Raw genomic sequence first — 25,713 nt, 5'->3', positions numbered from 1 at the left:
AAGGCGTCAGGGGTATTGGCCACATATTGTTCCGAGACATGCTCCTCAGCAGTGGGTACCAATGTTGTCTTGGCCAGTTTGGAGCTATCAGGATTATCCTTGGACGCTCCTCCTTGATTTTTAATAATACTTTGTGTATCAAGGGAAGAGGTGGGAATGCATATGCTGTTAGTCCTTTCCAGCTGAAGGAGAGCGAGTCCACTTTCCATGCTAGTGGGTGGAATGTCCTTGTGCAGAATTTTTTGAGCTGGTGATTGAGAGGTGATGCGAATAGATCTATCTGAGGCATTCCCCATTTCTTCGAGATGGTCTTGAAGATGTCCGGGTGCAGCTGCCATTCGTGGACATCCGATGTAGTCCTGCTTAACATATCTGCTAGAGAGTTTTCTTTTCCTGGTACAAATATTGCCTGTAACTGGATGTTGTAGCTGAGTGCCAGGGTCCACAGTTCCAAAGTCATTCTGCATAGGGGGTAGGAATGAGTGCCTCCCTGTTTGTTGATGTACCACATGACTGTGGTGTTGTCTGTCCTTATCATCAACTGGCCTTCCTGAGAAATGGTCTGAACTTTTGGATTGCCAGTTTTACTGCCAGCATTTCTTTTAGGTTGATGTGCAGTTGAAGTTGGTCCTGTGTCCACAATCCTTGCACGCATTTGTCCAGCATATGTGCCCCCCATCCCAGGTCTGAAGCATCTGTTGTGATGGTCTGGCTTGCTTGACCTTTGCGTAAAGGCAGGCCTGGGTTTGACTGGCATGCGTGAGCCCACCATAGGAACTCCTGTTTTAAGCATGGTATTAGTGGGATTTCGCTTCTAGGCCGTGTCTGTGTTGGGACCATAAATTCTTTAGGTACCACTGAAGCTTTCTCATATGTAGTCTGGCAAATGGAACCAAGATTATGCATGATGCCATGAAACCCAAGGCCTGCAGTACCTTTCTTGCTGTTAACTTGTTCAGCTTTGTTAGTGCCAAGAAGTAAAGAGGGAGTTCTTTTTGTTTTTCTGTAGTTAGGAATGCCATTTGTCTTACTGTGTCCAATTCCGTTCCCAGGAAAGTCCTTGTCTGGGATGGTATCAGCCTTGACTTTTGTAAATTGACTGTGTATCCCAGTGCTTGAAGCAAGTAAATGACCCTTTGTAAATCTGTTGTCAGCTTGCTTTTGTTGTCCCCTTGTATCAGACAGTCGCCCAGGTATGGATAAATTTGAATTCCCTGTAGTCAGCAATGGGCGATTACTGATGCCAGGCATTTTGTGAATACTCTGGGCGCAGTAGATAAGCCAAAGGGCAATGCTGAGAATTGATAGTGCTCTGATCCTGCAAGAAATCTGAGATATCTTCTGCAGATAGGTCGAATGGGGCCGTGGAGGTATGCCTCCTGAGATCTAGAGTTACCAGCCAACACTCCTTGCCCAGCATGGGAAGAAGTTGCTGTAGGGTCAGCATTTTGAATTTTGGGACAATGATGTAAGTATTTAGGGTAGACAGGTCTAGAATTGGTCTCCAACTTTTTCCTTTCTTGGAACTAGGAATAGTCTGGAGTAGAACCCCTTTCCTTGCTCTGCTGTTGGCACTTTTTCCATAGCTCTCATGTTTGCTAATTCCATTATCTGTTGTAGAGCCTCTGTTTTTTGATTTGGAGGTAGGTTTGGCATTCCTCTTTGACTGGTAAAGTGTGGAAGTGGAACCGTAACCTTGATCTATGGTTCGTGAAATCCACTTGTCCTTTGTTATGTGGTGCCAGTTTTTGAAAATAAGGTTAGCTTTCCGCCTAGAGGAGCTGCTATTTGTTCCCTGGTTGGCGGGTTTAGGCTTAAGTCACTGTGGCTGTGTTGATGTAGAGGCAGGTGCTGATTCTGTGCCTCTGTTGTTACCTTGCCACTGTCGCCCTCTGTAGGCACCTCCTCTGGATTGGTTTCTGCCTCTGGAACGCCTATTCCTGCCCCTTTGAGGTCTTGTGGAGTCAGGAAAGGACCAATTTTGGCAGGCCAGTTCCTGCTAAACCTTGGGGTTGAACCTGCAAAAATCTTTAACTGTCTGGACTGATTTTGCCTTTTCTTCCATTTTCTTCATAACCTGCTGGGCAGGTGTACCAAACAAACTTGATTTATCCATAGGAGCATCAAGCAATTTAGATTTAACATGATCCGTAAAGCTTGCCCTTTAGCCATGCATGCCTTCTAATTACTGTGCCAGTCATGGCTGATCTAAATGAAGCCTCCAGTGCATCATAGCCACATTTTAAAAGAATGGTCACTAACCTGCTGTATGTTATTTACCATTTCTAATACATAATTCTTATCAAGAGATTCATCAGTGGTTAGCTTTTTAGTTAACTGATCAAGCATAAACTCTTGGTATTGTATCATGTGAAACTGACAATTTAAAGCTCTAGCTGAAAGAGTGGCTGAAGTGTAAACTTTTTTCCCCATCTGTCTAATGACCTTGCTTCCCTTCAGAAGGAACAGGGTTTTTAGCTATGGTCGTGGCTACTGCCTTGGGACCCTGGGATATAGTTTCGGGTCTGCAAGAGGGGCCTTGTAGAGGTGGTGATGAGTATCTGGCACCCTGTAAAATCTGTCTGGTTTGGCAGGGGCTGGGGGTAAAGAATCTGGAGCTGAGCAGGCATCATTGAAAGCATCATCCACCACAGAGAGAACAGGAGGGATAGCTAAGGGCCTGTGCTGTGGTAGGTGCAAAAAAGTCCTAAGTCTTTTCCTGGAGTCTGAAAAATCCTGTTGCTGCCATTGGAACTGTTCTCGCATGGCATGCAAGGTTTCAAAGGAGAATTCTTCTGGAGGAAGCAGCTGGAATGGATTCTTCAGCATCAGAATCTTCAAAATTGGAGAAAGGAGCCTCTGGCTGGTCAGTTATGTCTGATTCATCAGCGAATCATCAGAGGACACTGGCTCAGGGGCTCTGCCCTAGGTCTCTTTTCTGGGGCTGAGAGGCCCTGTCCGGGTGAGATTGAGATCCTCTAATTAATGAAATTAAATCTCCTGCCGAGGTAAGCACTTGAGAACTGGAAGAGGGCCTGCTGGGAGGGCGTTTAGAGGCCACTCTTTTAGTAGTCTTGGCTGCTTTAGCCCTGGCGAGGCCTTAATGGACATGGCTGCTGGAGGCCTAGCAGCACCACGGCTGGGGTAGAGACATCCAAGGAATGGTGTCTGATAAGTCAGTGGTAAGCACCGTAGTGGGTAAAATTTCTGAGGCCGATTCAAGAGTGTTAGCAGGGACCTCAGTTGTAGTGATAGTTTCAGGTGTAGTTTGATCAGTTTTTCGGTTTCGCCGAAACCGGTGACACTCGCGTTTGCTTAACCATGGTTTCGCCGAAACCGCTGACCGCGAGTGTCGGTCTTTTCTTTGCTTTTGGCAGAATGCGGTCGGAGGGTCCGACGGCATAATGTACGCAGTCAGAACCGAAAAACTGTTCTGCAAACTCTGACCGACGCCTAAGCGCTCGTCGGTTGAAAGAAGCACAGGACGAACAAGCTGCTACGTCGTGGGCTGGGCCTAAACAGGGCAGGCAGTAAGAGTGGAAATCTTTATGAGGTATTTGTTTCCCACAGGTTAAACAATTATTAACTTTTTCTGACATCGGCTGAGGCAAGAAAGAGTCCCCAACGGGGTACTTAGCTTTAGAAGTCTTCGAAGTAGTATTCGGTAGAAGTAATCTCTGGATCCGACCGACCGGCACTTGCGAACAGCTTCTGCTTCGGCCACGCCGCAAGAAAGACTGGAGAAAATGGCGCCGGGCTGATGCTTATATACCCGGCCAACAGAGATGACGTCGGGTGAAGTGCGACATCAGCCGAAGCCGGACCCGGACTTTGGAATCCGGCCGACTGAAGGGCTGCCTGACGACAGGACAACCCAGTCGTTATGACTGCAGATGCATCCATGAAGGACATCTCCCCAGGAATAGGTGGTATACCTGTGGAAGTTTGGAAGCTCCTGGAAGAAAGCAGTGGCAGCTGTAATACCTAAAGACGGTAAAGATCCATCAGACCAGCTCCATACAGGCCCATTTCAATGACTATAAAGTGCTCATTCTATAATGGCTGAAAGAATGACAAAAGTAATGCCAAAATTGATAGATATGGATCAATATGCTTTTGTGGAGGGAAGGCAAACATTTGACAACATTAACAGAACACTGATGATCCAGAGGGAAGCAGAATGTAAGATGCCATTGTTGTTGGTGGGTCTTGATGCAGATAAAGTATTTGACAGAGTAAGCTGGGACTTTATGAGCAGGGCAAGAGGGGCTGGGTGTGAAAATTAAAGTGGATGGGGTCCTCTCTGATAATTCCCGCTTCAGCAGAGGAACCAGGCAGGGCTGTCCTCTTTCCCCTTTGTTATCTGAATTATATTGAGAACTTACTGGTAAAGAAAATAAGGGACTCAGAAATTCAAGGATATAATTGGTATGGCAGTCAAGAAAAGATGGCTCTGTTTGCAGAGGGCATTGTTTTATACCTGACAAAACCAGACAGACATTACAATGTAGTGGAGCATTTTGAGACAGTTTCAAATCTTTTCAGGATACAAAATTAATGAAGCTAAAAACAAAGGTAATAGCTGTAAATGATATACCACACACAAACTGGTTCCGCAATATCCATATTTATAGGGAAATGATAAAATGAAGTAATGGAGTATGGATTAAAAATGATACTGGTGTGGCAGCTAAGGATATGCAGGGAGAGACTAAACAAAAGATAATACAAGATAATAAAAAAACTGAGAAAATGGAAGCTTTGTTATATGGATATGGATAGTAAGATACAAGCAGTCAAAATGGTATTAGTCCCTTTAGTCTTACACACAGGTCAGGCATATTTTTATTAACTAGAGGAGAAGTTGTGGATAGAAATTAATAAAGAGCTGAAGGACTTTAACTAGGAGGGGAAGACAGCAAGAGTCTAGTGGGGCAAGCCAATTCTTCCAGTAGAACAGGGCAGATTGGGATTACCCAATTTGAAGGGGTATTTTTGAGCTATACATTTAAGGCTCCTATACATAGCACAAGCACAAAAATATAATTCAAAGTGGAAAGGGGTGATGTTAAAACAGGGGAGAAGCTTAAGAAACAAGGAGAGACTTGATTTTGGATGCAGGCCTTTAAGGAGAGTAACAATAATCATACACAATATTATATCCATGAAGGAGCAGAAATTATTCTGAGAACTAAGCTAACATGGGAATGGAGAAAAGAGATTCTGCCAACAGAGATGACTGCAATTGGGGATATTGACAATAGGCAAGAGGGGGCTGGAATTTATTGGAGAAAAATGGCAAAGGAACCAAGGTATTGGGAGCAAATAACTAGCGAGGGAAAGGTAACAGAATGGGAGAAGGCCAAGAATTTATTTGGACTGTAGGTTAGAGATTGCCTTCACTATCAAGGACTGATATCAGAGCATAGACAAAGAGAAAGAAATAGGGGGTTCTAAACAAAAGACCAGCACTGCCAGGGTTTTTAGTAGAATCTAGAACAGATGCTGACATCAAAAAAGAAATAATTAGCAGAGCATAAAAATATTGCATGATAATTATAACAGTCAATTAGAAGAGGTTAGAAAGTATTGGGGAAAGAGATTGGATAAGCAATTCGCAAGGAAACAATGGGAGGACATATGTATATATGTCTCCCAAATATGCAACAAAATCTAGAAGAGTTAGGATTTTTGCTTGGAAATGTTTACATAGATATTTTTATACCCCAAGTAAACTGCACATAATTTTTCATCAGGTACACAGCAATTATTGGAGATGTAACAGAGAAGAAAGAGGTACTTGGGAACATATTTTCTGGGAGTGCGGTGGGTTGGTGGACTTTAAGGATTCCCTGCGGGATGTACTGTCAGAGATGCTGGGTGGGCGGATTGGTGTGATGAGGCAGATGATTTTTCTTAGCTATGATAAAGAATTGGAATCACCTAGACATGGTAAGGTCTTGCTGTGCCTAATTATGGTGGCTGCAAAAACGCAATTACTAGGAAATGGAAAAAAATCTAAACCGACTATATTAGCAGTAATGAATATAGTAACAGAGATAAAACAACTGGAACTGAGATCTAGAGAAAAGGGTAGGTGCAAACTACATGGGAAAAAATGGGAATTGGAGAGCAATGAGGTTTAAAAGAAGGCAGGACTTAAATGAGCTATGTGATGTTTGACTGAAAATTATTTGGTAGATTATAAGGTATGTATAATGTCTGCAACTGGGAATGTGTTGTTAAGGTTTGTGATGTGAAATGCTTGCAACTAGGATTGTGTCGGTGTGGTTTGCTTTCATTTATATAAATGTATGATTGCTTATGTCGTAACTGATGATTTAATAAAGATGTTTCTTGTTTAAAAATAAAAGGAGCGGGAATTGAATAATTTATGTAATGCTGCTTAGGTTATATGACATATAGCAATATAAGTGATGTAAAACGTTTGACAATGTTAAATTTGTTAATACAGTTTGATTATTTTTATATAAATGTAAAATTGTCTATGTCACAAGTGATAATTCAATAAAGGCATGTTTAAAAAAATGACAGTAAGTATGTCACCCTTTTACAAAAACAGAAGCCAGGAAACTATGGAAAAGTTCAAGCCTGTTTAACAGCAGACGCAAGGAAGCTCATGGTAAAAATGTTGAGGGCATAGCAATCAAGCAATGTTTTTAGAAGACAAACCTCCTGACCACCACCACCACGTTTCTTGGCCAGAAAGGAGTTGTCAGCCAAAGCTGATCCAGTTTTGACAGTCCAGTTATGACAGGAGTACAGGTGAACTTGATAAAGGAATACACCAGCCAGTTTGCTTTACCTTCAAACAGGCCTGCTAGTCCTACACAGGAAGCTTGTAGGAAAACTGGAGGTGTTGTGGGGTAAAACAGTGACCGATGACCCAGACTGCTGCAAGAGTAGGAGGTAAAACAGAGAGGGTAGTAGCGAAAGTGAAGATGTAAGAAACTAGAAAAATGGGTCCGTCCTGGATCCAGTATTCTTCAATTTATTTGTCTCAGACATATCAAAGGGAATAGTTTATAGTCACTTGTACAAAACACTCAGGCTCAATTCACAGTTGTCTGAGAAAGCTTGTTTGAGTTATTGTTTACTTGTGTTTAATTGCTCACTTATACACAGAACACAACTGCTAGTACTTGTGTTACATTGAGCCAAGATCACTGCACCTTGGAGAAAGACTGAGACAAGTATTTGGGTACCTGACAGTGACTGCTCTTTCTCTGAAGTATAATAAAAAGAAAAGGAAATCAGGTTGCTGGAAGGATTCCAGAGGAGAGTTACCTCACAAATCTAAGGGATGGAGGAAAATGGATAGGACCAGAGACTAGAAGAGCAAGAACTTTCTTCACTAGAAATCAGAAGAGACAAAGGAGATGTGACACTGTAAACAAAATCACATCCAAGCAATATAAAGTTTATTCCTAAACAGGAAGGACAAAAGGAAGAGGACATAGGCGGTAAACTACAAAGACCTACTACTCCCAAAATCTAACAAAGGTGCTTCATCAGACAGGGTAGCAGACCCATGGAATGGACTACTCCAAGAGGTCTTACAATAGGAATCCAAGAGACATTCAAAAGGGCATGGGAAAGATGGAGAAAGGGTAAGAGAGAAGGTAGGTATAGAAGGAGAGTAGAAAGTCAGATGTGCTTAAAGGTTAAACAAGGTGGGGGTCATTGTCTCTCCGTCATCAAGAAACTATAATGTAATGTAGTCACTCGTCTTAGGAGTGTGGAGGGCTACAGACTTAGTCACTACAGAGCTGACACCAAGAAAAGGCTTGGAGAACAAAAAAGTACAGCAGTGTACAAAGAAACTATAAAGGCTGATGTCTCATGAACCCAGATTCATAGTAAAGCATGCTCATTCTTGGTTTCTTCAAAGCAGTACAAAGGAAGCTAAGTGTATCGTGCTGAAGAGAAAAAAAAATGAAATGTGTATTGCATGAACAATGGTCCCCATCACATCAGACCCTCTGGTAGCAGTTAAAGAATACCAGGTACATCATTCCGTGGTTAGGATATGTGGGGTTTCAGGATGGTAAGCACATAAGTGGTGGTGGTCCATACATGAAGATCAATACAGGCTAAGAGTGAGCATAAACAAAGAAACAGTTCAGATATGGTTTGGTTTAGAATGTTCTTTAAATTTTAAAACTTCCAATTGCACACCTCAGAGCAGGCAGACTGAAAACCTGAAGTTTAAAAGCAGTGAAGCAGTATAACCAGGATTTGAAAATAAAATGCTACAGAAAGGTTTGAGAAACTCTTATGAAAATTAAAACACTAACCAGTGCTGATGGCTGTAATAAATTAGATTTTTACTATTTGTGCACTTGTGTTTCTTTGATCATTTTTAATATGATAAAGTACAGTTGTGTAAGTAAACTTAGCATAACAATAGATGTTTGAATGATCACTGCTGCATTAGCCTTAGCTGTATGGGTTACATCTTGCCAAATATCTAATGATCACTGCTGCAGTAGGCTTAGCTGTATGGGTTACATATTGCCAAAGATCTAATGATCACTGCTGCAGTAGACTTAGTTGAATGGGTTACATCCTGCCAAGGATATAACAGCCAGCACACTTCCCCAGCTTCAGGGCACCTTTCATGTGCTCAAACTGCTAGGCAGCTCAAACTTAGATGACTAAAAGACAAGTTTGAGAATGAAGTCTTTCAGTGCTTTCTTATCAGTTGAGACAAGAGGCCAAGTCCTGAAAGAACAATGTTAGGAACAAAAATTAAATGTCCACACCCTGGCATAAAAAATCATACCAAAAAAGATGTAGGAGGGGGGGTGGAGTGGCTACGGCAGAAGTGATCATTTCAACATCTACCATTATGGTAAGTTTACTTACACAACCGTACTATGTTCATCATACTGATCACGGCTGCAGTAGCCTTAGCTAAATGGGTAGATTACCCTAGCTTATTACCTTTGGTAGGTATAAGAAAAAGAGTTCTGGAGCCCCTGGAGAATTGTATGGACCTAGTGAACGAATCAAGTTTATAGTGCTTTGGAAAATTATGTACAGAGAACTAAATGTAATTTCTAGAATACCTCTAGAATCCAACTCTTTCCAAAAAGCCTATAGATGAAGCCAAGGTCATGTTGGAGTGAGCCTTGACCCTGCCTGGAAAACTCTGTTATGATGAGGATAGCAAATAATAGCTTTGGACAACCATTTGGAAATGGTCTGTTTTGGCACAGGTCATTCCTTCTTACCTTCACAAGAAATGAACTGATCCAAGGATCTGAAAGATTTAGTTCTGTAAAGATAGTGCCTGAGCTGTTTGTGGACATCCAAGGTATGGAGTATCCCTTCTCCTTCATTTTTAGGTTCAGGAAAGAAAATGTGGATGGTTTGGCTTAACAAACTCTGACACCACTTTAGGTATAAAAGAAGGATTAATGCTCAAAGAAACCCTGTCTGTGGAAAATGAGAGAGGGCTGACTCACCATAAGAGCTTGCAATTCACATACCCTTCTTGCAGAGGTCAAAGCAATCAGTAAAACTGTTTTCCGTGTTAAGAACCTCAAGTCAGCTAAATCAGCTGGTTCAAATACAGCTTCTCTAACACAAAATTAAGATCCTAAGGAGGGGACACTGGTTTTCTTGCACATCTCTTATGTAAAACCCCTTTCAAAATCATTTTTACATCAGATTGCATTGAAAGAGGAGAATCTATGGGCAGACGAGCTGAAATGGACAATAAATGATCCTTGACAGAGGAATAAGAAGAGCCACAGGATAGTAACCCACATAAATATTGTAAAGCCATAGAACAACTAGACCTGAACATGTGCTTATTATTCTGTTGTAACCAATTGGAAAACCTTTTCCATTTGCTAATATAAGAGTTTCTAGTGGCAGACTTTCTTGCCTTCATTAATACCTCTTGCACATCCTCAATAAACAGGTGCCTCAAAGGAACTCCGATCCCATAATTCAGGCAGTCAAGTGAAGCTGCTTGATGTTGGGATGCATCAAACACTCCCTGTTCTTGTGTGAGTAGATCCAGTCTGTTAGGAAGCATGTGGTAACTGCCCCTGGCCATTTCAAAAAGAAGGGAGAACCGTGTTTGCCTGGGCTAAAAGAGTCACCCCAATGACCTTGGGGATTCCTTCTGAATCTTCAGAAGTACCCTGGATATTAGTGGAAGGACTGGAAAAGCATACAGGGACATTTCTGTCCAAGGAAAAGGAAAGGCATTTGTCTCCCAGGGCTTCTTACAGGTTCATAAGGGTTTACTAAGCTAATGAACAAAAGGTTTTTTTTAAGTCTAGCCATACATCCCAAATCTCTGAAAAGTTCTGATAGCCTTGATAAGTGTAAGCAGGGGTTTGGGAGATGAAATAATTACAAGCATGGGCCTGGGAGATGAACCATTTACAGGTTGCCTGGAGTCCTGGAATCTTGCCAGTTGATTGTTCAGACAGGATGCAAAGAGGTCTAACTTGAGGAACTCCCCCACAGATGAATCAAATCTTAGAAGATTCCCTGATCTAGCTTCCATTCATGGGGATCTGCAATGGTCCTGCTCAGCTCATCTGCCACCCAATTTTTTGCTCTGATGGAATACAAGATGCCTGTAAAGATATGGATTGTGCTGTGAAGACATATTCCAAGCTAATATGGCTAGTCTATAAAGGGGGCATGACCAGCTTTCCCCTTGCTTGATGATGTACCACAAAACTGTGGTATTGTTTGTAACCACTTGAATAGGCTCCCAGAGACCAAAAATTGTTCAAATTGATGAGTGTCTTGGTCAGGGCCAGCATCTTCTAGAGAGTTATGTGCTTGCATCTGTTCTTGCGTCCAGCATTCCCTACACTTTTATCCCTCCTGAAACTGCTCCCAAAGCAAAGTCAGTGGCATCTGTGGTGACCAACTGCTCTGGAGCAGGAAAGGAAAAGGGGAGACCTGGATTAAAGGACATCTGTTGTCTCTACCAAATGATTTCTCTTCTGACAAACCACAACACTGGAATTGGAAAATATAAAGGGTGTTAGTGTTGGGACCAAAGGAGTCTTGCCAGAGGTATCATGAGAATCGTAGAGAATATGAGATCCAAAATACTGAGGTATTCCTCTCGCAGTCACCAAAGTCTGAGTGGAAAACTTTAGAAAAAGATACAGATATAGATCTATTTTTTCCTGTGGAAGAAAACCTCTTTGAACTGAGGTGCCTAGTTGACATCCCAGGAAAAAATCCTGTGTGAAGGAGTCAAAAAAGATTTTTGAATGTTCTCTTGGAATCCCATCTTGTGTAAGAGATCTCTCACCAGAGAGAGATTCCTGACTCTGAAAAAGACTCTGCAAAGATAAGCAGGTCATCTAAATATGGGGAAAATGTGGATTCCCTGTAGCCTGCAAAGAGCTATAACTGGAACAAGGCAATTTGTGAACACTTCTGATGCAGTGGATAGTCCAAAGGGTAAGACAGAGAACTGATAATGTAATCCAGACACACAAAATCTTAAATGTCTGAAGTCTGGATGAATACAGATTTGATGATAAGCATTTTTCTAAGTCTAGTGTTACCAGAAAATTTGAATGATGAAGAAAATATAAAAGGTTGTGAAGTGACATCATTTTGAACATGAGGGCTATCACAAACCAGTTTAGGAAAGAAAGATCTGAAACCGATACTCAAGATTTTTCTTTGGCACTAGGAACATCCTTGAATAAAAACCCTTCCCTGACTAGGGTTCTATCATTGCTTGTGAATGAGTTGAGCCAAGAGATCTGGACGATGATGAATGACCCCATGGATGGGGGGAATTTCCTCCCACTACCATCTGTAATTTTGATGAATGATTTTCAGAAACCATTTGTCTGAAACAATCTGTTTCCAATGATAAAAATAGAAATTCAGACTTTCTGGAATAAAAAAAGGAGGAGAGGGTCGGAGGGAAGACACAAGGTCTCCTGAATAGTCATTCAAGCTTGTTGTACTGTCCTTGGTTTCGGGAGATTCACGACTTCTTTTTGGAACTTCTTTGCCATTTCTTTTTAAATATATGTTAACCTATATTTTGTTGCGACTGTTTATTCTGCACCGCGGTGGTAGTGCTGCAGTAGCATTGTCGCCTCACATTAAAAAGTTGTCCTGTTCGATTCTCAGCTAAAGCGTCTTCTGTGTGGAGACATGCGTGAATGAGCATACCTTCGTTGAAGGTTGTACATCAGGGTTGGCAACTCGGTACGTAAAAATCTACTGCCAATCATTAGCAGGCTGAAGTTCCGCTGTGGCGACCCCTAACAGGGAAAAAGCCGAAAGATACAACAACTAAAACTGGATGAGTAGACAGCACAAGCAGAAAACTATAACTCAAAGCGGAAAGGGATGATGTTGAAACAGGGGGAAGCTCAAGAAACAAGGAGAGACTGGGATTTTGGATGCAGGCATTTAAAGGAGAATAACAATAATCAGACAGAATATTCTATCCATAACGTTGCAGAAAGTATTCTAAGAACTAAGCCAACACAGAAATGGAGACAGGAGATTCTGTCGATAGGGATGACTGCAATTAGGGATATAGACAATAGGAAAGAGGGGGCTGGAATTACTGGAGAAAACTGGCAAAGGAACAAAGGCATTCAGAGCAAATAACTAGAGAGGAAAAGATGACAGAATGAGAAGACGCCAAGAATTTATTTGGACTGCAGGTTAGAAATTGCCTTCCCCATCAAGGATTGATATCAGAGTATAGGCAAAGAGAAAAAAATATGGGGTCCTAAATGAAAGACCAGCACTGGTAGAGTTTTTAGTAGACTCTAGAACAGAAGCTGCCATAAAAAAGTAATAATTAGTACAGCATATAAAATATTGCATGATAACTATAAGAATCAATCAGAGGAGGTTAGAAAGTATTGAATAATTAATTTGCAAAGAAACAATGGGAGGATATATGTATGTCTCCCAAATATGCAATAAAATCTAGAAGATTTAGGATTTTTGCTTGGAAATGTTTACATAGATATTTTTATACCCCAAGTAGACTTCAGAGAATTTTCCTAAGGTAGATGGCAAATGCTGGGGGTGTGAAGGGAAAGAAACAGGGAATTCAGAGCATATTTTCTGGAAGTGCAATCAGTTGGCAGTCTTTAAGGATTCCCTGTGGGATGCACTGTTGGAGATGCTGGGTGGGCAAATTGGTGTGACGAGGGAGATGATTTTTCTGAGCTATAATACAGAATAGAAATTGCCTAGACATGGTAAGGCCTTGCTGTCTTTAATTATGGTGGCTGCCAAAAAGCAATTACTAGAAAATGGAAATCAAAATCTAATCCAACTATATTAGAAGAAGTGAATATTGTAAGAAAGATAAAAACTAGACAACTAGAACGGAGATCTTCAGAAAAAGGTAGAGGCAAACTACATAGGAAAAAAATGGGAATTGTGGGAACAATACATACAGGGGAGGAATGAGATTAAGAAGAAGGCAGGACTTAAATAAACTACATAATGTTAGACCAAAAACTATTGGGTAGATTATAAGTGAGGTATCATGTTTGCAACTGGGAGTCTGATAGTATGGTTTGTGATGTAAAATGCTTGCAACTAGGATTGTGTCGGTGTGGTTTGTTTTCATTTACATAAATGTATGATTGCTTATGTCGTAACTGATGGTTTAATACAGATGTTTCTTGTTTAAAAAAGGAGCAGGAATTGAATAATTTATGTAATGTTGCTTAGATTATATGATATATAGGAATATATGTGAAGCATAATGTTTGCTAATTTTAACTTGTTAATATAGTTTGATTCATTTTACATAAATAAAAGTGTGCTTATGTTACAAGTGATAATTTAATAAAGGTGTTTAAAAAATGGTTGAGGAGACAGAAAATCCCTTGGAAATTTTTGAAAAGGAGGGATGAAAAATCTTACAGATTCCTTGGATCAGCCTGCCCATTCCATCAAACTTTTTATCATCTCTGTAGCATGTGGGGGAAACCCTAAATCTCTACTCAGTGTCGAATTTAAAATCTCATTTCTCTTCATCTGAGAGGTCCTGAGAATGCAGCCATGCAAACCTCTTCAAAACAGTACCAGTGGCCACAGCCGTGGAAGAAGTATCAGAATTATACACACCCAGTAAACAATGAGTATTGACCTGAAGTACTGATCTGTGCAATAGGAAAAACTAAGTTATTTAAAGCAGATTTTCCTCACAAGAAGAAACTGCAGATAAAAAATTTTAATCTATAACCCTTATAATTCAGAGATCTGAAAAATCAAAACTGCAACTTTTCCTCACCTACTTCAATAATTTTCCCACTCTTATCAGAAAGAGTAGGCTTGGAACTGACTGTGTGTTTAGCAGAAGTGGAATCAACTAGAGTTACAGTTGCTGGGTCAGGTTTGTGAATAGTGTATAAAAATTTAAAATACTGAGGAACCTTACACATTCCATCTGCCTTTTTAGGGACAGTTGGCTGACTACAAGGAAAACTGCAGGCAGTAATACACACATCATCTTAAGCTGACAGAACAGGAGGAATGGGTGTAGGATCTGGGAATCCTTCTATAACAAATCACAGTATTTTCTGAGGGGCTGGGAAACCTCAGTGTTGCTCCACTGAAAACACTAGCAATTTCTAGAAACAGTCTCAGAGAAAGAGAAGCCCCCACAAGGATAATCAAAAACTGAGCTCTCTTCTGAGTCTGAATCAGAAATCTGAGTAATAAAAAACTTCCCTGCATCTTCCTGTTCAGATTCAGAAATGTTAATCTCTTCAGGAAATAAAATATATGAAACTACTTTACAAGAAGGATCAATAGCCTTAATTAAATTCTGACCCAGTCCCAGTAAACTATTCCTAGCCAAAGGAATCTGAGGAGAAGTCAATACATGCTTGGCTTTCTGATTCTTTTTGACAAGAAAAATGGGGTCAACTGTGTTATGGCAGCAGCAACTTTCTCAGGGATGGGTACAGCATTCTGACAAAGCACCAAAAACTTCCCTGCTCCCTTTCCCAGGACCGGCATGAGTAGCTTTCTCTTGTCCACTGAGGGAACCCCAACAGCCGGAGAGCATGCGGCTAACCACAGTCCCTAGCAGTTGTATGTGCTGCACCAGAGGGATAGATGGTTAAAAGATGAGTAGTCGGAGGTACAACAAATGGCCACAGCAAAGTCCCACCTGTGGTTGAGGCAAACTGCTAGCCTGATGTGGTGTCAAAGGCTGTTTATTTAACTTTCTTTTTGTGGCTGGAAGAAGGACCAAAGATCAGACCTGTAGTCTTTTCCATGGTTAAACCAAAAATAGTACTCGTTCCTAAGGAAGAGCAGCAAAAAATGCCAGTGAACACTACCAGTCTACAAAAGTTACTTTACCAACAGAAAAACACAGTAAAAAGCACTTTAAAACACTATGCCAGACCCATAAAAATAAAATAAATACAACTTCTGCACGGAAAAAATGTTTTCAGTTTTTTTTTTTTTACCACTTTTAAACTGATAGTAAAAATGGGCTCTCCATTTAAAAGTAAGCTGCAGCCTCATGACAGTCTGTTAAAACACAACACTCCAAATCTTTAAAATAAGTTTCCATAAGAAATGATAAAACAGCAGCAAAAATAAGAAAATGGAAATTGTTTCCCCAAAGGGAGAGTGTATGCCCAGCAAAGGAGCAGCAAAAACCAACTGCCAGTCCTCGAAAACCTCAGAGGGGTGTTCTCTTCAGCAGCAGTGAAGCTCTGAAGGGCTTTGTGACCAAACGTGTCTTTTAGTTGATAGTTTGGGTGCACAGAAGGTATCTCGAAGCTTTGAAAGCTGGCCAGCTGTTCTATGCTTGGAAGACATAACCCATATATCTAAGGCTACTGAAGCAATGATCAATATGATGAACATTTTATGTGACTACCCAGCTGCTTATTTACTGCAGTTTTGGAACACTTTAAATATAACTAAATTAAAAGCTAAATCAAAAAGTGCATCCTATCAGAATTCTACTTCCTTACTTTCTTAAAATAATACTTCAGATGCTCTCCAGAAACATTTAACTCCCTAAATGTAAATGCAGAAGGTACTATCAAAATTCAATAAGCAAAACAAAAATGATGACTAACAGAATGAGAAATAATTGTCTGGAAATTACATTACTATTTCAAACACTACATAACACAATACTTAATATGTCAGTGGAAGAAGGCTTTGTAGTCAGCCTAGTCTGTAAAATGGTACAAACAGCCTTAAGCAGCTTCACCTCCATCTGCCCCACCATATCTCAATCAGCTCTGCAGCTTCCCTTTCCATAATGCACTGATGCCATTCAGTTCAAGCATTTTTTCCTGAAGGACTAGCAGAAAAGCATGACTTGTAGAAAACTTCTTGGTCAACACTTTGGGAACCTTAAAAGACCCAATCAGTGACTACTCCAAACAATACCTAATAAACTGTAGACTTCTGCTATCAAATTCTAGGCTACATATATAAGGAAAATAATGTCATAAGAGTTAAATATCTCTACAATACTAGTTATGAGGGTATTTTCTTTGTTTATGGTTATTCAAGTTTCTTCCTTTTAAATTCTTATTCTGTTTTTTAATCATGATATTGACAGGATTGATTTTATCTGCATAATCATATTATTTATAAATGGCATAGCATTTGTAAATTAAATTTAAATCATGATAGGTCTAGATTTACAATTTTGAGTCGGCATTTTACTCAATAATCTTAGTTTACACCTCATTAAAATATTAAAAATAAGTAAACACTTGGGATGACATATGTATGGGCTTGCAAAGATGCAACAAAATCTAGAAGATTTAGGATTTTTGTCTGGAAGTGTTTGCAAAGGTACTTTTATACCCCAAGCAGACTCTAAAAAATTTTCCTCAGGTAGATGACAAATGTCAGAAGTGCAATGTGGAGGAAACAGATACCTGGGAGCATATGTTCTCGGAGTGTAATGAGTTGACAGACTTTTAAAATTCCCTACAGAGCACTCGGTCAGGAATACTGGGTGAGAAAATTATTATTTTTTTTAGCTTAGACACAGGATCTGAACTGTCTGGACATAGTAAGGCCTTGTTAAGTTTAATTCTGCTGGCTGCCAAAAAAAGCAATAACTAGAAAATGCAAATAAACTGGGAGCCATTACTGAAAACCCAAATTATGTGGATATTCTACAAAAGGGCCTTACAGAAACAGATGTTTGGTGTCAGAGCCATGGGCTCAAGCTCAATGCCAAGAAATGTATAGTTATCTCCTTTGGGAAAAAACATGTACCTGTGAATTACCACATAGGTGGCAGTACACTAAACACCGAAAGTGTGATAAGAGACTTAGGGACACAGGTGGACAGTGGTCTCACCTTCGATAACCACATCTCCACAACATTCAGGAAATCCTTCTATGTGGCACACCTCATCACTAAGGGCTTTTCATCCAGAAAAAAAGGAGGTCATCGTCCCACTGTACTCATCCCTCATTAGACCCATTATAGAATACAACACCCCATTTGGTATGTACCTCTCAAGACATCTACAACAACTGGAAAGGCTGCAGAAATACCTCACTAAAAGAATCACAGGCCTAAAGCAGATGCCCTATGCTGACCGTCTGAAAAAAAACTCCAGCTATACTCTGTCGCATATCGTCTGCTCATAGGCAATCTATGCTTAACATACAAGGCCATGTCTAACCCAGAGCTGTTGGACATGTTACACTTAAAGAAATTCCAATCTCTCAGAGCCACATGCTCCAGGTATCAAAACCTTGTCATCACAATGAACAAAACATGCTGGAGGGACAGGTTCCTGACCCAGAGATTCCTCAGACTCTGGAATAGACTGCCCATACACGTCAATCAGAGCGCCTCTTTGGCCCTCTTCAAAAGGAACCTTGACGATTGGACAGGAGATAGGAAATTCACCCCGGGGATCACGTCAGTCGCCCTGCTAGACAGGGGTCCAGGGAAGTAAATACTGCGGGAAGAAATAGCAAGGGAATTGTTATGGCTAGGCTTGTACAGGCCCTAGGGGCGATAGCAGAGTACCATCCTATGAACCTATGAAATCAAAGCCTAAACCAACCCCATTTGAAGTAGTGAATATTGTAACAGATAAAAGAACAGTAACTGGAATCTTTTGAAAAGGTACGAGTAAGTTACATAGAAAAAAATTGAAATTGTGCGAACAACACATGCAGAAAAAAGTTTTGTCGGAGGAATGAGGTTTAACAGAAAGCAGGAATTGAACAATTTATGTAATGTTGGTTTGATCACATTGTATAGAACAATACATGTGGTGTATAATGTTTGTAAATATGAACTTGTTAATACAATTTGAATCCTTTTATATAAATGTTAAATTTGCCTATGTCACAAGTGATAGTTTTTTAAACACCTATATTGCGTTAAGTAAATGCTTTCATAATGTCTGGCTAAAACAACTTTACATAAAAATGAACCAGAATCCTATACTTTCTATCAATTTCAATGCTAGAAGATAAATATATTTCAATACAGTGAAAGAAACTGCAGTGTTCAAGTTCCATAATGCAAACAGTCTTAAAAAACAAGGAATATCTGGTACAGCTAAACCAATCCAACACCTTTTCTAAACCAATTTCAACATTTATTTTCTTCTGAAAGATTAATAGTTACCATATCAGGAAAATGTTCAATTGTTTCAGAGTTCATTGCTGAACAATCTCACCATAATTTCTACCAGGAAAAAAACCTCAGTTCTGTCCAAGTGCTCACAAATTCCCTTCCAGATACATCCTTATTAACTTTAAAGAAAGGCTGATCTACCATCACACTACCTGTTGAATAAAACTCCATATCTTGAACCTACCCAAGTAACTCAGTCTTCAAACACAGGATGTGTCTGGTATGCATTACACAATATTTCCTGTTTATATTTTATAATGGTTCTTACCAGCCAAAGTCCAGTTACATGCTCTGCTGTATATTCAGTTTCACTCTGCCCCATTCTCAAACTTTCTCTTCTGACAATATTCCATAAGGTGGCCTGTGACAAGAAAAAGAATTTGACAACTTTCAAGTTCCATACGTCACAGCAAATACAAGCCTCCAGACTCAAAAAGCAAACCTTATGCACAGTAATTTGTGACATAGACTGTACTAGGCACTCAAGATATGTTCCATGTTTATCCCAATGTTCATTCCACAATATCTGTACAACTTCTGCTTTCAGTGAAGTACAAAATGCTATACGTGTCTGACAGACTTTCTAGTTTTCAAAAACTCACTGGGCAGTTAACTCTCTGATGGTTCTCTTGAAAATTACCACCTTCCTAGAGTCATCTGTTGTCCAACTGATTAAGAAAATGTAAACATCTGGAGTATGCCACACCTGCCTTTATTTCATCACAAAACTACAGGCTTAAAAACATTTCTCTGCAGTAATTTTCCTTTTTTCCTTTCAGTACACTGTGTAATCACTGAAGTCATGTGCTTGCCCAGAATTTTCTAAAGAAAACATGCCTTGGATATGAAGCTCATAGAAGTATCAGGCTAGAGAACCAGACATCTCTCAGCTAGGATGATCTGCCTACACTGAATATGAAATAAATATTTACGAATCTTTCACAGAATGGATGAGCACTGGAAATATAAAAACCTACTGGTACAGCTATGTATAATGAAGTTATCACATGTTTAATCTGGTCTTCATTAAGTCTTTAGGCTTTTCCTGGTTAGGGGTCACCACAGCAGATCACTGGTCCGCTCTTGACTGGCAGTGGATTTTTATGGTATGAAGTTGCCAGCCTGGTGCCCAGCCTGCCTACACACACACACACACACACACACACACACACACACACACACACACACACACACACACACACACACACACACACACACACACACACACACAAACACACCTACCTGCATATCTTTTTTAACGTTCACCCGATGCAGGGAGGATATGCAGACTCAACACAGAAGGTGCTCCAGCTAAAAAGTGAACCGGAAATATTTTGCTGTGAGGTGACAACGCTAACCAGTGCACACTTATTTATTGTTTTATTTATTTTTTCAGTTAACCGCAGAAGAGCAAAATTCTGTTTTCAGTGTTTATCCTGTGGTTCTTGTCTGATAAGTTGATCCAGTTAGCTTTAGAAGGGTACAAAGGGTGTTACCACTCCCTCATCATCCCATCAAAATTTGTGAGAAACAGTTAACCACATCAACATCAAAACTGGTACCTGCCATTATTTATTTATTTATTTATTTATTTATTTATTTATTTTTGTCAGTCAGAAAAATTGAGACACACCACCTGAAAATACAATTCTGCAAGTTCTACTTGGGTTATTTTCATAATTATGAGCTTTCATAAACCTCTGACGTATGCATTCCGATGTCGAGTGTAAGTCATTTAATTTCCACCTCCCCTCATGTCTGTACAAGCCCATTCCCACCAGTCTTGAGCTCTCCTGTTGGGGCAGCTGACTACAGGCACTGTCATCAGGCCCGTCCTGGTGTCCCCTTCACCTACAATGAAGGCATACATGGCTCACTCATGGAAAGAATGTGGATTTTCTCTTGAACAGATTTCAATTAGTCTAACCCTGCACAACATGAACTCCCAGTGCTGGACCAATGCCAAGCATTCTTCTGAACAAGCTTCCTGGTTAGAGCACAAATGCCATTTGGTAAGCATAGATCCCAGATCCTTGACACTATCTTAGTAGCCACAGCCAGCCTTCGCCAGCGGCCTGGTGTTGTGAAGCCAACCGAGGTATGATCCACTCCCTGGAATGGGTGAGCTGGAATCAGCCACTCACTATTCATCCCCTCCAGCAGCTGGGTCACTTAGTAGAACTCTGGTCAACTGGACTGCCAGCAAGGTTTTTTCCCCCTCTGTGCACATTGCCAGCAGAATGTAATTTTTTTCTGATAAAACATTATACTTCAAAATAAAATTGTAAAAGTTCAAGACTTGCAATGTAAGTGTACAAAAATATACTTTATACATTCACATATTAAACACATTGTTGTGAAACATAAAAATTGAGAAAGATTCCCCTGAATGGGTAACACAAGTTAAATGGCATTTACATGGTCACCATCAAGAAATTAAAATAAGTTGCTGCTGCTGAATTTCAGAATGATATCCAAGCACATCTTAGTTTAATAGTTTAGTTTGCAAAATCACTCAACCTGACAGGTGTGAAATGCTGCCATTAAGACACTTAATAGATTATTAACCCACTCATTTGTACTTTGTACACTGACAGCTGGCTTTCATAAAGCTTGGGTGTACAGTCTGTTGTTATGTTTTGTAACAATAACCTTTAAAGCTACCATTATAATTTATTTCTCTACTGCAAAATATGTTATACATGAACAAGCAGGGAGTTCAAGAAAAAAGCAAATCCACATTATAAGAAATACTATACATTTGTATCACTTGTTGTTGTCTTTCGGCTTTTCCCGGTTAGGGGTCGCCACAGCGGAACTCCGGTCCGCTAATAATTGGCAGTAGATTTTCACAAACGCTGAGGTGCCAGCTCTACGTTCAACCTTCAACGAAGGCACACCCATTTACGCATGTTTTTCGAACGCCCACCCAACCGCTGGGAGGACATGCTGACACACAGAAGGCACTCCCCGCACTCCAGCCGAGAATCGACCGGGAGAACCTCTTGCTGTGAGGCAACAACGCTACCGCTGCACCACTGCGGATATACATTTGTATCACTAATCATATCAATACATATTTTCATGCCTACATGTTAGCCTCATACAATAATTAATCTACTGATTACTTGCTCAATAGCGAAAATCCAGAAAGTAAACCTGACTGACTGACTTACTTCATTTTAATGGGGTTAGTCACATGAGGCAATGAAGCTCATTTACAGCAGAAACTAAGGGAGAAAATTTTCACTAAACTACAGCCTTTACAACCTGGCTCTGTGGCATACAGGGATAAAGCCTTGATAATCTGAGACAGATTAGTAACTTTGGCTTTGTAAGAGCCAGGCAGGGAGTGGCAAGAGTGAACAACTTTGTTGTTAGCTCTCTCATCTTGGAGGGATATTCTGGTCCTGGCTAGCCAAATGTTTGTGCGTCTGCAGTATACAATGGCAATAAGACATAGGCATATGGGGTTGGCGATCCCAGTTGGTGACAGTAATTCTCAGGGGATATGTGTGGGAGGGTAAACATGCCATGTGACAGTGCAGAATTCCCCCACTGTGACATGAGTGACCACATCATCCACCTGGGGGAAGGTTTAGGCCAGTCAAGAGAAAATCCCAATGCTGTATTGCATGATGTCTTGCACAGTAATTTCTTACCATGAGGTAAAGGAGAAGCAGTTGATACTGAAGTCTGATGGTCAGCAGGCAGCAGAAGGCTTTGCGTATATGAGAGTGTAACAAACATCACTTACTGCAACAAACACATTACTTTACATTGCTAATAATGCATATGACATGTTTCTGGAAATGGTTACTATTAATGCTTACCACTGACCTCCTACTAGACAATTACAGTTACGCAAACTCTAATTCAGAAATTATTACTTGGGATTCTACACCAAACTAACAACAGCATACCTCAACCAAACCAGTAAACTCATGTTTATAGCCAAATTCAGAGAAGTGTTTCATTTTTTTCTGAGACAGCTACTTACTCCGTTCAGTAATGTTTGCCAGTATAACCCTATGATGTCATTCGGGACAGTAATAAGAAAACTCGATGTACATTTGCTGCTGCTCTACATGCAGTCATTTATTATTTCTAAAGTCTTTTCTTTTATTCACATGTACTATGGTAAAATTGGCCAGAGCAGCAGGAAAATTCCTATCCACTTTTTGATAAGTGCCATGGGATCTTTCACATTCGCCATATTATCACCAGGTCAGGCAGAAGGGATCTCAGTTTAACATCTTATCTGAAGGATGGTTCTGGCATAATAAACAGATTTTAAAGAAATTACATTCAGTCACCATCAGGAAGAGGCTGGGCAGTTTATATGGAATATATTGTGGCATTCTACCCATTTTTTATCTCTTCTTAAAAACACTTACTATGAATGGACTGGCCACATTTCAAAATGGCTATTCTGTGCTGATGTGTGTTAATCCACCCGTGCAAGACTGAGAATGTAAATTATAAAAGGGCAATTCAGTCTCATGCATACAGCCTGCTATAGCTGCAGTGTTTCCATCTTGAAAAAAGCAAAGCATTCAGTACAAATCTGCCACAAGACAAGGCTCTGCCTGAATAAACAGTCTGGATTCATCTTTAAAAAGTTGGCTAACCAACTAGCAAAGAAAGCTAGCACTACACCTGGTGCCCAGTGAAGGAGGAGGATTGTGCTAAAGGTATGTTTGGTGGGATCCCACTACCCCAATCAAACGACCATGAGACCCCCAGAGAGGAGGATACACTTGAAAAGAGAATTATGTCAGCAAAGGTCACCTGATTTTGGGGTTAGTAAGATCTGTACCACTGCCATCAACATTCTGCAGATGCTTAATAATGTCCCTGTTTCAGGCATATAACACAACCTATCCTTTTAATTTGGTGTAACATATTTGCACAAGGTAGTCTGGTAAAGAATATTTATTTGGTGCTCCATTAATGGGCACTGTATTGGTACAACTTGGTATTCAAACGTGGATCCACCAGCTGAAAGCTGTCTGCATTCTAGTTACAATGCAAAGTCTGAGGTAAAGGTTTGACTTCCTAGTAAATCAGATTTGTTGCCTCACTGAAAAAGAGTGCTAACCGTCTCTAAAAAAATACACACTTTCCTTGGTGAACCTCAAGTCTGCTGAGTCAGACCATGGGAGATTTGCAAACATCTGTAATAAATAGAAACCTTATTCAAAAGTTTTCAGTGTAGGAATGGCAAAAAAATGTGTCAGTATCAGCTGAGTAAGGAAGAAAGGCAAAAAGGACTGTTTTACAGAGAAGGCTTTATTTTGTAATTATCAAAGGAAAGGCTGGAGAGAAGCCACAGAAGATTGACATAAGTACTGCAGGACATGACATTAACCAATTACAGAGTCTCCAGTGATGTCTTATCATTCACTAGCCAATTAGAGACACCAGTGATGTGCTTCAGTCCAGTAGCGAATTACAGAGTCTCCACTGATGTCCTACAGTTGGAAGGTCTTCCAGCCTGTATTAATTCCCACATATACATGAGTGATGTATCTGCCCAAAGCTAAATTACTCAGAATCACACAAGATGCAAACAGGCTGGTGTTAATACAACTCAGAGCTGCAGAGAGTACATTGTTATTCACAACCATCACAATTTCAAAATTAGCACAATAATTAGGTCAAATAAGGCTTGGCAGTGAGTAAGCCTGAGCTTACTTACCAACATACACACACACTCATTTGGCAGATCTGAGATTAGACCCCTGTCTAGCTAGTGATTTGTACTATTGTGTTACGCAGTTATCACACATGCTATGGAGCTATGTGTGATCACTCTAAGGGTTTAAAACAATGTTAGCTGGAGACAGCTGAGTCGCAGATAGAAGAGACCATGTTGCTGCTAATGTCCTGAAACTGAGCAGTACAATCAAACAGCCAGAAGAAATTAGTACAGACATTTTGTTGCACTGTTCATTTACTCTTATATGGCTTTCTTTCTAGTTTTACCCATCACACCTGTCTCCCACCTTGCTCTCAAAGATGTTGCTATAATTATAGTGCCGGATGTTTGAAAGGCTAACAAAATATTTTATAAAAGGTAAAATCACAGAGAAAGAAATTTTTGAACTTCAACCACCCTCACAAGTGGCTGGAGACTTGAACTTTTTAAAATAAATATTTCACAGTGACTCAAGAAATGGTGGGCAAAATATTACAGACATATGCAAAAGAAAATGAAAAGTTAAAAAATGGAAAGCAAACAATATATAAATGAGTGTGTGTGTGTGTGTGTGCATTATGGTGTCAGTAAGTAGTGAAATCAACTGTCAAGAAAGTAAAGGATACAAGATGGCACAGCAGCAATGCAGTGCACTGGTTCTGGGAGTACTGAACTTCTATGAGACATGGTGATATCATGTTTCCAATATACAGGCACTTTTCAGGGCTGAGACAGAGCCAAGATTCAGGGACTTGTTCCCATCAATAGGCCACAAAGACCACTACCACTACCTTAGAGAAAAAGAAGCAGTTGAACTGTGGTTAGCTCCAGAAGGGTAAGGATATCGGAACACAAGCACACTCCTTTAACTGTACCGCTTTATAATTTATATGCTGTCCTGGTGCATATTAGGGTCTTCTATATAAACAACACCATTGAAAACTGTAAGGTTTAGAAATAACACCTTCAGATAACCGCCAATCCCTCCAAGGCAGAAAAGTTATAATCAGTAAAAGTCCTCTGAATGACTGCAGCGGACCAAGTGATGCTTCCAGATTTCTTTCCCCACCTTTTGATGCATAAAGCTTGCACTGGAAACCAAGCAGGATTCTGCCATAACTCTGTGAAGTTAGCATCAGATATTCATGATGCTGATTTGTCCAGTGTGAACTAGATAATTCACAAATGGATAAAAGCATTACGCTCACAGATAAAAAGGGTTTCAAGCATTTTCATAGCAAAAGCCACCATGTCAATTTAGTTAAAAATAAATAAATTTAGCTCACTTTTTACTATGCATAGACAAGAGAAGCAAGGCTAGACAGAGAAGTCTGCAGCAGTAAAATGC

General features: G+C 40.2%; 1 protein-coding gene across 1 annotated transcript in view; it reads right to left on the bottom strand.

The window, feature by feature from the left end:
- PNPLA6 (patatin like phospholipase domain containing 6) overlaps window positions 1-25,713 on the bottom strand; it is a 1,368,928-nt gene that overhangs the window by 1,240,570 nt on the left and 102,645 nt on the right. The window contains exon 2 of the mRNA XM_044083495.1: window positions 18,933-19,025. Coding sequence (XP_043939430.1) covers window positions 18,933-18,986 — 54 coding nt within the window. The 5' untranslated portion in view covers window positions 18,987-19,025. The remainder of the gene's footprint in view (window positions 1-18,932; window positions 19,026-25,713) is intronic.

The sequence above is a fragment of the Protopterus annectens genome, chromosome 9.part0, assembly GCF_019279795.1.
Source record: "Protopterus annectens isolate FY-2018-M chromosome 9.part0, PAN1.0, whole genome shotgun sequence".
NCBI classification, from domain to species: Eukaryota; Metazoa; Chordata; order Ceratodontiformes; family Protopteridae; genus Protopterus; species Protopterus annectens.
The sequence above is the reverse complement of the archived record's forward strand: the minus strand, read 5'-3'. Positions and strand labels throughout refer to the sequence as shown.